Genomic DNA, 13,662 nt, shown 5'->3' with positions numbered 1-13,662 from the left:
CTGGCAGTGTTGCAATGTGCATAATGTACTTCACTCAGCTGGCAGTGTTGCAATGTGCATACTGTATTTCACTCAGCTGGCAGCTGTTGCAGTGTGCATGCTGTACTTCACTCAGCTGGCATTGTTGCATTGTGCATGCTGTACTTTACTCAGCTGGCAGCTGTTGCAATGTGCATGCTGTACTTCACTCAGCTGGCAGTGTTGCAATGTGCATGCTGTACTTCACTCAGCTGACAGCTGTTGCACTGTGCATGCTGTACTTCACTCAGCTGGCAATTGTTTCATTTGCTGTACATCTTATTATGACTTGATTCATTTTATAAGACTTGTCTTTGTTGTATATATCTGATAGTTGCAGTAAATATCCCTAGCTTTGTGTTAAATATTGTTTCCTGCTGTTGCATACATGTATGTGATGAAAACTTTGACTTTAGAACCAGACATACTGTCTGGACATGCACGTGGGATGCTTTTGAAGGATCTACAAGGACAAAGAAACTCATTCACAACTTTTAGGCCAATCCTGTTTGATCATACCGCAAATGTATGCTGATAACTCCATTTGGAACACCATGACTATTTACAAAACAACAGTTGATAGAGAAGTTGTGAATGCATGGAACTATATTTTCATTCCCAACTTCTCAGTCAATCCTACATTTAATCCAGTTGTACAAATAGCAGAGATAGTTCAGTGTAATTGCAGTCTCTTTCTTGTGGTGAACTTTCTGGCAAACAATATGTATGATTTGTTTTGTAAATTATTTTCTGATATAAATCCAAGGCATATTTTGTCATACAGAAATAGTTGAAGATGTTAAGATCGTAAGAAACTCTGCAATGGGCTAGAAATGTGAAATAGTGTTTCTTTTAAATGAAAAATTACTGTTGTAAGGTTCTGCTAACAGACATGACATTTAAAAGTGAGTACCATTGTTCAAAGAATTTGTATCAGCAAATCGACCTGATGTGTCATGTTTTTTAATGTGCACTAGAATCAAGACCTGCCACATTCAGTGTGCACAATTTAAAAAAAGAATTAATTCCACTAAAGCAAAGATGTGGAAATAAATAAATTTTGGAACTAGTAGTTTCTGAACAGTAAGTCACATAAATATTTGTTTACATGTTTACCGATTTTTTGAAACTTTTTTAGGCAGTAAACTTAAATTAAGTTGTTCACACATGTAAAAGTTGCCATCTTATTGAATGATTAGTGGATTAGTCAGCATTCTTAATAAAGGATTGTTTCACAATACGCAAATTTTGTATTTCATTTTACGATTTGGACCAACCAGATTATGGTAATATTAGCACACTGCGTACATTGAAGGGGTTTGCATTGCCATCTTTTTGTCAAAAATACATCATACATATTTTTAGATCGATTGCTTAACTACAAATAGTGCTGATGGATATTATACTATATATGGTGTATTTTGCATCAAAATAAAAAGAACTGGACAACACCCATTGATATCAGTCAATTGTACAGACCTTGACCAGTCTCTGGGTCACTATAGATTTCTCAGAATCATTTAGGAGTCTGGATAAAGGTTACTAGCATGTAGCATGTTACATTTTACCTTTGATCAAATAAAAACGCTCGCTTCACCAACTGTTTAGGGTCTGATTTCTGACATCCAAACAATTTTTTTCCACACACACAAACAGATGCAGACACACACACACACACAGATGCAGACACACACACACACACACACACACCTATCTGGATAATAGTGGTTTTCTTTCTGATTAATTTTAATCATCTAGCAGTATGTTTTATTTTGAGATTATGTCCATGATACAAAAACAACATTATTCACTGTTATGGTAGCTAAAACAAAACATCATTTGAAGAAGATTATATAGAATGATTAAATGATTAATGTCCAGCATAGAAGCAAAGATTTAACAAATACGGATTTTTATTCGGTTTGCCATTTTTAGCATGGGCTATGAAAGAAACTTCTCAGGCAAAGATAACCATGCCTTCATAATGACAGCGTTTTGTACGGTGTGTCAGTTATTCCTTTTAAGAATGTAACCACAAAAATGAATATATAGATTTTACAGTGGATGATTCATTAGAATTGTCTGAAAGATAAGGTAGTTAATTCAGTCTGCTTATGTGTCAGACCACACTGGTTTCTACTCAGAAGAATGTCATTTTCAAGGACCACTGACCAATATTACATTCAGTGTTATTACTAATTGACTCAGTCCATCACAACTTGCCCAGTTGGGAAGTTTTTTTTATTAGGTCAGTTTACATCAGTTTTGAGTGAAGGATCTGTATTCTGTGAACACATTTCTGCCTTTTTATTGAATGGAAGATTGAATGGAAGATCAGATTTGAATCGAGTCCTAGGTGGACATTGCAGTCATAACACGCTTGCTTAGCACCTCTGTGGTAGGTATTGGGTTCAGTCACTAGATACATCAGGTGGTAGTGGCTAGCTACCCAGTGTTGTTGGTCTGGTTTCCTTTACTTTAAGAGTCAGTACATGCAACAAATTGGACTGGCAACAGTAATTTGTTAATTTGTTATAGTTGATACAAAGTCAGTGAAATTTGCTATACTCTCAATGTTGTTTTATGACTTACCATATATACTTGCATATAAGTTGGATACAGCTGCATAGAACCAGTTCTGCTATTGCATATTGTGCTGGCAGATCTGGGTCTATGCAATATTAGTTTGGAGCAATCAGTAGAACAAACAACACAGACCCTTATCTGCCAGTGCATTATGTGATGGTGGATCAGGATCAGTGTTGTTTTCTGTTCTACCTGACATATATGAGTAAATGTGGTACATGACTTTAAATATGATCCGTAAATTTAGAAGTTGAGTATTTTGGTAGAATGTGTGACTGCATTACAGGTCTAGTAAACAACCGTGATATTGTAACATACATTTAACCTGCAACAAAATATGTCATGGTACAAAAATTTTATTATCTGCTCTTTCATGCATGCCTTCAGGTAAAATGTGCACATGCATTTTGGTTTCAAGGATGTGGCATTCCTGCCACAGATTCTTTTGTCTCTTTTTGAGTTAGAGATTTTTTCCAAGGTAAAGCTGAATAGCCATCTATAGTCTTTTCTTTCTTGTGCATATTTCTGTATTAAATATGGACTGCATGTATTACGTGAATAGATTGTAATTTACAAAAACATGTACATTCTTATCCTGTGACATAGATTTTCCTTTATGCAGCATGATTTGCTAGGGCATTGTTCTAAATATATTGATTATTCATGCAAATTAAAATGTATCAGATTGTTCTAAAGTGTAAGAGTCATAAATTTCAATTTCTGGAAGAACTTCATGAGATTTCAAATGGAAATAGATTTTATCATTGAGAGAAGATTATGTCAAAATAAATATTAAATGATTTGATATTAAAAAGATTAAAATATGTCTAATTCAAATCACTATAACAACGTGTAATACAAAATATCTTATTAGTTAGGATCTGGCCATTTAATTTAATTTTCTTGGAGTGAGAGAGCGGGGGATTGTTTTAAAAGAAATATCCAGCCTTTGAATAGCTTGAACAAAATATTCTTGATCCAATTGGTAAAAAAGAACTGTTATATTAAATAAAAAGTATTTAGCTCCCCCTCCTCTGAAAAGTAAATGGTCAGTTCCACATGGAATAAGATTCATTTTGGTACTAGTGACAGGTACCTGTAACAATTTATACATTGCTCTGATATGTTTATGGATTGATTTATTGGTTGTTGTTTATTGGCATATCAACACATGAAAGGTTATATAATGTTGAAACCCAGTGACACATCACAGCAGCCAAGCTTGCATGGTCTTGGCAAGATTCAAACCCACACACTTCTGGTTATGAGTTAGCATGCAGACCATTGAGCCACAATAGGTTTGATATTTTTATGCTGTGTCTATAAGAGTAAATATAGAAATTATATGTACATTTTCTATACTTGCCATTGTATTGAATTTCTACATTAGTATTGATTGTTACAGGTGTCTGTGGTCTTAGTGTCCAGCTGTTTCAGTCATTGTTAAAATTATAATAAGACAGCATTTAATTTGCACACTTTAATTCAGGCAACATTTTCATTCAATTTTCAGTGTAAGTATTATTCAACCTAGTATCTGTCCATTACAGATAATTAATGTTTGTTTCAGAAGCACATATTCTTTTTCATATTTCTTATTTTTATGCTCCCACTTTATGTTCCCAAGATATGATGGAAGCATACAATAAAAACATTGTCCATTTGTCACATTATGTCACATCCATAGCCAAAAAAAATTCTGCTGAGAGTACCTCTTGGAGGATTGTATAGATTGAAATGGGAATTTGTATTAATTCATCACTATGTAAGTTGCTTATACTGGAAAATATTTGCATTGACCTAGAAATCAACGAGCCATAATGACATCTGTTATTTTATGCAAATTTATGTAAGCACAAATTATATCCCGGATATTTCATTTAATATTTTCCAGCATATGCAACTTGTTTAAATAAACTAGTTGAAACATAATAAAGTTAAAGGTTTAATTCCTGTAGACACAGCCATGTAAAGTTTTGCAAACAGAACTGTTTTATTTGTTTGTTTTGTCTATGTTTTGTGTTTGCCTCTGAAAAAGACTCATGAGAGAGTCAAAAGATCTCAGGCTAGTTAGATACTAGTTTCGCCCTGTTTGTTGTCAGTTTATTGCATATATATATATATATATATATATATATATATATATATATATATATATATATATATATATATATCTGTATGTATATATAATCTTATAATAAAATGCACCAAAGCAAGCCATATGTTCCATCCCAGCCCCCAAAATCTTGAATAAATTATTACCCTATCAGAAGTAAATGTGTAAGACTTGAACAGGTCATCCATGAATAGGGCAGCATAATTGTATGTTTTATTTCCTAACTTATTACATATTGTCTATTCTGTTATACTATAAATAGGTGCATGTCAGAAATGTGAATTGTATCTTTTGCTACAAGAAATTATTTTAAATTATAAAGTGGTCTCATACTAAAAAAAAATTTTTATTAATGTGTGTGTGTGTGTATATATATATATATATATATATATATATATATATATGTATATGTATATATACATTTTTATTACTTTCAAAATAGTTCTTAGTCATGATGTAACATTTTGTTATTATTTAAATGTAATAATTATCTTATTATTGTTAACTTATTTCATGAATTATCCATTATTCGTTATTATTGTATATGTTGATCATTCCAACTATCATTAAGTCCTACTACTACTACTACTACTACTACTACTACTACTACTACTATTACTCCCTACAGAAATAATCATCAAATGGATTTAGATCTTTGTGTCTATTAGATCAGAAGAAGTCAAATTCAGCAAACTGATGACTTGATCTGGATCAGTTTGACGTGCACTACTCACAAATTTACGTATCAGTGAAATTGGAGTTGAATCCTCTTCAATTTCATAAGTGGAATTACATTATTAAACTCACAGAGCTGAATCCATAAATATGTTTGCAGTGGTTGATTCTTAGCAATGGCGATTCTAAATGTCTGCATACACATCGATATTCATAGTACTGGTACATAACAATCCCTCAGTCCAACTCCATGTTGTACATGCTAATAAACACACAGCATTTACAGTGTCTGGGAACACTGTACTGGATTGGGAATAAAAATTCGCAGAAAGAAAGAGAAGATACAAAAGTATGTGCATTTTATTTAGCTCACCTGGCTTTAAGGCCAAGAGAGCTTGTCGTATGGCTCAGCATCCAAGATGCATAGTACATCATTTATCCATTGTTCAGCCAACAACAATTACCACATTGGAGTCCATACTTTTGAACTAGTTTAATCAGACTTGGAATTTGGGCTGTTAAGTTATATCATCAAAATTCTTGGATAAACAGTTGATAATGAGTGATATCCGTGCATATTAATGAGGTGATCTTGGGTCAGTTTGGCTGAATTTATGGTATTACCACTCTGGAGTCCATGTGTCTGAACTGACTTCGATCAGCTTAAAATCTGCACTTATGTCCTCGAGATTTCATGCAAGTTTGATAGTGAATGTGATAGATGCTGAGTAATATTGAAAGTACTTGTTTCCACTGTATTTCAGATCCAATTTTGATCAAATTCAGAACATTTGCTTAGATCATCAGGGTCTTGGAATAGGTTCAGTAATGAATGAAATACATGCATGTGGTCTTGCCCCTGATGGTTGAGTTTGTAAGTACTCTAGAATTCAAATTTCTTGGACTGTTTTGATCAGATTTGGAATATGTGCTTTTGTGAGTTTGATAATAAATGAAGAGCATGAATATTCATGGCTTGGTCTGGCATCTGATTGGCTGAGCATGTTACCACTCAGGAGCATTATCCTGGTTTTGATCTAACTTGAAATAGGGGCTTATATCATCAATATTTTGGATGGGTTTGACATTTTGACATTGAGTTTTTGTGTTTTGCATTTAATGCCATTTTTCAGCACTTGATAGGCTGTAGTTGGCAGCAGGTATATATTTTGGAGGAAGAACCATGTAACAATCACCAACTCATGAAACGCTACTAACAAGCTTTTTCACATGCCTGAGTTAGCCAAGCTGAGGCAGTAACCCTCGCAGACATAGGTGAGATGTCAGCAATCTGTAATGGCACTTCTGATTGGTTGAGTTCATTTCCACTCTCAAAGTTAAAATTCAAATCTCAGTTTAATTAGATTTGGAAAATGAGCTTTTATATTCGAGCTCTTTGATGAGTTCAGTAATGTACTATATCCATGCATATTATTGAGGTGATCTTGTATGTGTGTGAATGGTTGAGCTTGTTACCACTCCAGAAACTTTTTCTGATCCAGTTTTGATCAAACTTGGTAAATAAGATGGATCTTCAGAATCCTTGGATGAGTATAATTATGAGCAATATCAGTAGATATTAATGAGGTGCATGTGCATCTGAATGGCTGAGCTTGTTAACACTTTCATGACAATTTCTGATCATATTTTATCACATCTGGTAATTGGCGTATATTATGAGATTCGTGTTTTATTATGAGCAAAACTTACGCATATGAGGAGATCTTGCTTATGATTGGCTGAGCTTTGCACAGCTTCAGACTATTTCTGGCCTGATTTAATCAAACTTGGTAAATGGGATAATATTGTCAAGACATTGGATGATTTGTGGTATGAATGAGACTTATGAATATTTCATGAGGTGATCGTGTGTCTGATTGGCTGTAGTTTTTTAATACTCTTGAGACTTTATCTTTGATAGGGTTTTGATCAAACTTGGTATATTGGCCAGTGTTATCAAGATCTTGGTTGTGTGTGATTATGAGTGAAATTCATCACCTAACATCATCCTGGTGGAGTTTGTGAACACTTTAGCAGCTCTAAATCAGATTAAGTAATCTTGTATTTACTTACTAAGGTTGTTACCACTCTGGAGACCAAATACTGATCAGATTTTACTTCACATTGGCAAATCAACATTCTTTATCATAATGGTGATTCCTAAAGAATGGGGTTGTATAGGTAATCATTATAGATGTGAAAACAAAACATTGGAGGGAGTCATAGCATGTAATGTTGGCACATTTTATTTATTGTAATTGGCTGTAGACAATTAATCTGTTTATTAGCTTGTATCCTGATACTGAAGGGCCACTCAGCCCTGAACAGTCATCAGAATACTAGCTTAACTGATGAGTAAGTAAATGTATTGCAACTGCTATCTTCACCTTATATATTCACTTATAAGTCAAGTCCATATGCAAACTTTACAGACCCAGATTTGCCATTGCATAATGTGCTTGCCGATCTGGGTCTCTGCAGTTTGTTAGGAGAAATCAGTAGAACAAGCAACATAGGCCCCGATCTGTAGGCTTATTATGCTACAGCAGATCTGGATCTGTCTTGTTTGCAGACTCTGCTTATAAGCGAGTATTGACAGTGCTTTTGATTTCAAAATGTTCTCAATGCACATGTCATTAGACAGAAGTTCATGTCATTAGACAGAAGTTCATGTCATTAGACAGAAGTTTCCCCCAAGTCTTGTATCATACTGAAGTTTATCTGTTCATGTATTGTGATTTTTTTTTCCTATTGATATCAAAATATAATTGGGCATTTAAACCTTCCACATATGAGAATTTCATAATAGATTATCAGTATGATTAATTTTTGGCAAAACAGGGTCTTAGTTTATTATCATCTATTTTAAGATCACTCATTAAAATGTTAAATGAGGTTATTGTATTACCTTTGATCTGTTGTCCATCATCTGTCAAAACTTACTTGTGAGCAAATTACAGGCTTTATTTTTTTATCCAAGTTAGAGTAATTTTATGTTGTCAAGATCTTGGATGGGTTCAGTTATTAGTGACAATGATATATGTTTACGACATCGTCTTGCATATAATTGACTGAGATCGGAAACACTCTCCAGAATCCATATTTTTGACCATTTTTAATGAGAACTGGTATGTAAGCTTACATCTACATCATAAAGATGTCACATGAGTTTGATTATGAGTGACATCCACTTATACTTAGTAAGTAGTCTTGCATCTTGATTAATTGACATTGTCATTACTACGCTGGAGGTCAAATTTTTATCAGATTTGGTATGCTGTATTTTTAATAGCACCTATGCAATATCTAGTAAATTGAGATTGAAACCTTATATACACATACACATAGTTCATTGCATGCAGTTACTTGCCTTTTTTAAAAAAAGTTTATTAGAGAGCAAGGGAAGTAACCAGTGAAAAGGACTACATTATTTAGAATCAAAGGTTTGGGGTTTATGCTGAGTCCTTTCCCTTGCTAAAAAAAATTAAAAACATTTTTAAAGTTAGTTTTTGAATTAAGAATGGATAAATTTCAATAGGGCAAGAGTTAACAACAGCAATAAAGCAGAATACAAAAGAGATTATAATGAATTATTTGTAGTTTACACTGAAGAAAAAATATAAAATAGAACTTTAACAAATAACACACTTAGTTGATATTAATTTGATGATATATTTGTACATGTGTATTTATGAGATTATATTGTTTGGGTGTGGCTCAGTGCTTAGCATGCCAGATGCACGGCCAAAAAGTATGAGATGGAATCCTACTTTCAGACCGGTCTGGGTCAGCTGTTGTGATGTGTCTTTAGGCAGGGCAATTTACTCCTATTGCCACAGTTTTAACTCATTAATCCCTGGAGGGTTTTGTCATTTTCACCTGAAATGTGGGTAGTCATTTTTTCCTGAAATGCAAGTAGGGAACTCATTTTGGAGACTATTTCTGAATACACCCTAATACATTGACTTCCAAGAGATTTCCGGTTAACCTAATGATAATCTGTTTTATCAATGTCGTTTTTCATTGGCCATTTCACACGTGCATGAGCAGAAGGGTAAAAGTTGGAGTACTTTTTTTTTCAATAAAGAATAAAACGATAGGTGGGGAGGGGAATTTGCTAATAATTAAGTGTAGCCCATGTACTAAAGAGCTGCAAGGGTATCTTTTCCACACTAGTAAATGTTTCTTTATACGTTTAATTATGTGAAGGGGAAAAGATTTTGCTTCAAGAAGAACATATTTCTTAAAAAAATGATGTCCCTGTTTCAAAGTTTATTTGCAGAGAACTGCAGACTCTACCCCATTCTTGAATATTTTGAAGCAAGTTTGATATCTTGGACTTCATAGAGTTTGAGAATTGCTATTATTGTTGTATTAAAATGCCAAACTGTTTATTTGTCATTTATATCTTATCATATATATGAAGAATTATTTTAAGGAATTTCATATATTCTTTGGCATTAATGACAAATTTTATTTAATGTATATTTTGTATATTTAGCTTTAAATTTTTTTAAAAATGTGCATTTCTCCTGAAACATTACTAAGAACAAAGAAACTCATGATATTAAAAATTCTGAGAAACTTAATAGCTGATCCAGGCTGATCAAATGGTGTTAATTAAGCTACAACTTTTTGGTGGTCATGAGTCCAGTGTCTTAACCACCAACTACTGCAGCTTCCATGGATCAGGATAACAAGTGATAACTCCATGGGCAGGGCCCAGGGGAGGTGGTAAGGACAAACCCAGGAGTCCATGCTAATGGCACAGATTAACTTTTCATATAATGCCATGTTAATAGGTGGAACTGTGAGTGAAGCTGGACCTAGTCCCCAGGGTGTATGAAGATAACCAAAGGGCATGGCTGGTTGTAACAGTAATTTGTTCTTTTAATGCCAAGAATATACATTGTTTTATGGAGCGATGAAATATAGATATTGGCTTCCACTTTGCATCAGTCAGTATTACATTTACCACTGAATAAAACAAATTTAACTATAGGTGTTTGTGTCTGTGTGTGTGTGTGTTTGTGTGTATGTAATTTACATTGGGTTTTTTTTTTTAATTTCATTATATGATTTGGATAATTGTATTTGTATGTTGTCCAAAATGAAGTTCACAAGTTCACTGTTTTCTTGACTAGAGACAAGGATGATGTTTTTGTTTTAGTAAACAAATTATATATAGCTAATATTTTCTCCGAGTGTTGGTTTAATGTTAGGATTATTATCAGTGGAAGTAAACATTTATTAGGGTCTGGGTCATGGTTATTGGAATTCCCTCCCAAAAATACCTAGCCTACATGATGTTTGATGTTTACCACATTCTTTAATTTTAGTAACAAACTGTTCTAGAATGGAAAATTCCATTAAGACATAGTATTTCCATAATTACTAGTAATGAATACTAATTGTGACCTAGGTCAAGTAGAGAGGTATATAATCTTGTTTATCAAAAAAATTACTTATTCTTGCTTTAATATATGTGTTATTGTTTTGTTTAGTATTTTGTTTTGGGATGAATTGTGTATTCAAATTGTTATTCTCTAGAATTACAAAGTGCTCAATAATATTCTTGGACAGAGATCAACATGGAATTATAGTGATATCAAACAAGGACATCTTTGATTATATTAATGTGATTCATCGAAAGACTTTTGTCATATCACTATGTCAGAGACCACTATAGGCATATCAGCACCTTCAGTATTGGATCTTATTTTTTGAACATCTCTAGAATTTAATTAGAACTTATTCATTTGGACTGAGGATAAATCTTTTTTCAACTGTTTTGAGATTTAATTTGTATTACTGTAAGTTCTTTTAAAATTTTCACTTTGTAGTCTAGGGAAATAAATTATTTGTTGAATTTTACAAAACTTATTGGTTTTCGCTCTTTTCTATTAGTTAAAGATAATTATAGTCATTATAATAGAGCAACATAGCATAATGTTTCATTATAATTTAACACACATTCACCACACAATGTCATTTGGTCACTTCATCGAATTTCTCACATTTTGTAGTTAAATGAGAAATTGAATCTGAAAGATAAATACATCGCACATAATATTTATGAAGACTGTAGTTTGATCCTTCCTGCAGACAGCAGAAGGCATAGGATATAGTTTAGTTTGTTTCATAAATTTACCTCAGTTAAGTACTTAAAAGAGATGCACTTTCCATGTTTTCTTTCAGGCGCCCTTCCACAGGAGGTCAGGAGAATCTCCAGGCCAGTAATCCAAGTCCTCTAAGTAGTGACTTAGAAACGCTTAAGCAAGAAATTCTGGGAGAAATGAGAACAGAAATGAGAAAAATGAAAGACGAAATTCTAGCAGGTACAGATTTGGTGATAACTCAATGCATCTTACTTGAACTGTGCATCATCTGCATGGCACAATACAATATATATCACATTTCTTGGGTTGTGACACACAGTATATATCACATTTCTTGGGTTGTGACACACAGTATATATCACATTTCTTGGGTTGTGACACACAGTATATATCACATTTCTTGGGTTGTGACACACAGTATATATCACATTATTTGGACAGTGTTACAATACTTGTCATATTATTTGGGTGGTGACACAATGCAACATATGTTATTTCTTGAACATTATAAGTTGTAACCAATCTTATATAGGTCCCCCCCCACTGCTCAGTCATCTTAATGGAAATTTCCATAAAACTACAAATAAAATTCATTCCTAAAAGATTCTAATAGTCGGAATCAGGGCTGTATCCTGAAGTCAAACTCAATAAACATGTTTATACTACATGATGTTAGACATGTAGGCTTAACTCCTATCCTTAGATGTGGATAAAGTCATTCACACAATACAAAGTTAAGTTTATTCAAGACTGATATTCCATTACCCTGAAAAAGAAGGTTAGAGGTCACGACTTTCAATTTCACACCACTCGTCTTGATGTCAGAATCATAGCAAAAATTCTTTGAATGAATCTCTGTACTCAGAGATTTCAGAATCCATTTTAGAAAAGAAAATGAGAACTTTACTCCACAGTGTTTTGCACTCTTGCAGGTTAGCAGATATGCTACAGTTTTAGCTAAAAATGTAGAAATTAATGTATCCACATAGCAGACCAGCCATCTCAGTTTAGACAAATTTGAAAATTAAAGCCCATCGACCTGGAATTGAGAGTGAAAAATCGTCTAGTTTCAAAATGTTTTTATTCCTATGGCAACCATTTTGGCCCATTTTTCATAAAATGTTCAAAATAGAAAAGCAAGAAAACACTTGTTTTATGATCTTCCTTCTGTGGGCTTGAGGCGTTAGAGTAGACTTGATGCACCTTTCTGCATGTCATAGGAGGAGACTAATTTGGGTGATCTTTTTGCCCTGAGGTGCATCCAGTGATGAGAAGGTCTTAGACTTTTGGACTCATTTTACATGAGAATTAATTTTTATTTTTACCTGAGATGAGTTTAGGACAAATTGTTTTCCTTACTTCCAGCTGGATCCTGGCATGCATGATTCAGGGAGAGTTTCACATTGCTAGATGTGTCAGATGCATAGATGTGTCATAGATGTTTTTGATTGCTGATATTGCCTGCACAGGAGCAGATGGGTTCAAATTTGACTACGTTGTTTGATCGGGGGTTTTTTTTTCTTTCTTATTGGATTAATGATTGTTACCTCCCTTTTCCACTAAATTTCAAACTTACCCTACTTTTGGCAGAGATTGTCTTTTAGCCATTCAGCCAGTTTGCATTAGATCAAAAAGAGGAACTCTAAATCTGGACACAACTGCAGTTCCAGAAACAGTGGTTTTTAGCCTTTAAAAAAATCGTATCCAAAAAATTTCAGTTTTTTAAAAATGTGAGCACAACATCAACATTACTTGGCACAAATGTAATTCTCCATATTTCCTCTTTTCTCAAGTACCAACCACTTTTATCTTGAATTTTGATGATATCTCAGACCCTGGAACAAAGGTACTACCTCATGATGCAAAAGGCAAATTTATGCTTAATGAGTTGAAAGACAGCATGTTTAAAAAAAAAATGATTTTGTATTTTAAGAATTTTATTCTTTTTTGCCTTTATCTTAAGTTATACACATGTATGCACACACACACACACACACACACACACACAGTTTTGTTTCAAGACTTGAGATTAAAAGACTTGACATAACCAGAAACTTATCAAGTTTGGTTGGTTGTGTTGGTTTTTTATTTTTTTGTTTCATGTTGAATTTTTCTTGTCTGTTTTCTTTATTCCTGTTTAAGTAAACT

At 33.4% G+C, this 13,662-nt stretch overlaps 1 protein-coding gene across 7 annotated transcripts in view; it reads left to right on the top strand.

Annotated features, from left to right (window-relative positions):
• LOC149805577 (vasodilator-stimulated phosphoprotein-like) overlaps window positions 1-13,662 on the top strand; it is a 119,177-nt gene that overhangs the window by 93,887 nt on the left and 11,628 nt on the right. For all 7 annotated transcript variants that reach the window (XM_089950212.1, XM_089950209.1, XM_089950211.1 and 4 more), the window contains one exon: window positions 11,594-11,733. In XM_089950212.1, coding sequence (XP_089806338.1) covers window positions 11,594-11,733 — 140 coding nt within the window. The remainder of the gene's footprint in view (window positions 1-11,593; window positions 11,734-13,662) is intronic.

The sequence above is a fragment of the Sinohyriopsis cumingii genome, chromosome 2 (assembly GCF_028554795.1).
Source record: "Sinohyriopsis cumingii isolate HCF-2022 chromosome 2, ASM2855479v2, whole genome shotgun sequence".
Taxonomy (NCBI): Eukaryota; Metazoa; Mollusca; class Bivalvia; order Unionida; family Unionidae; genus Sinohyriopsis; species Sinohyriopsis cumingii.
The sequence above is the reverse complement of the archived record's forward strand: the minus strand, read 5'-3'. Positions and strand labels throughout refer to the sequence as shown.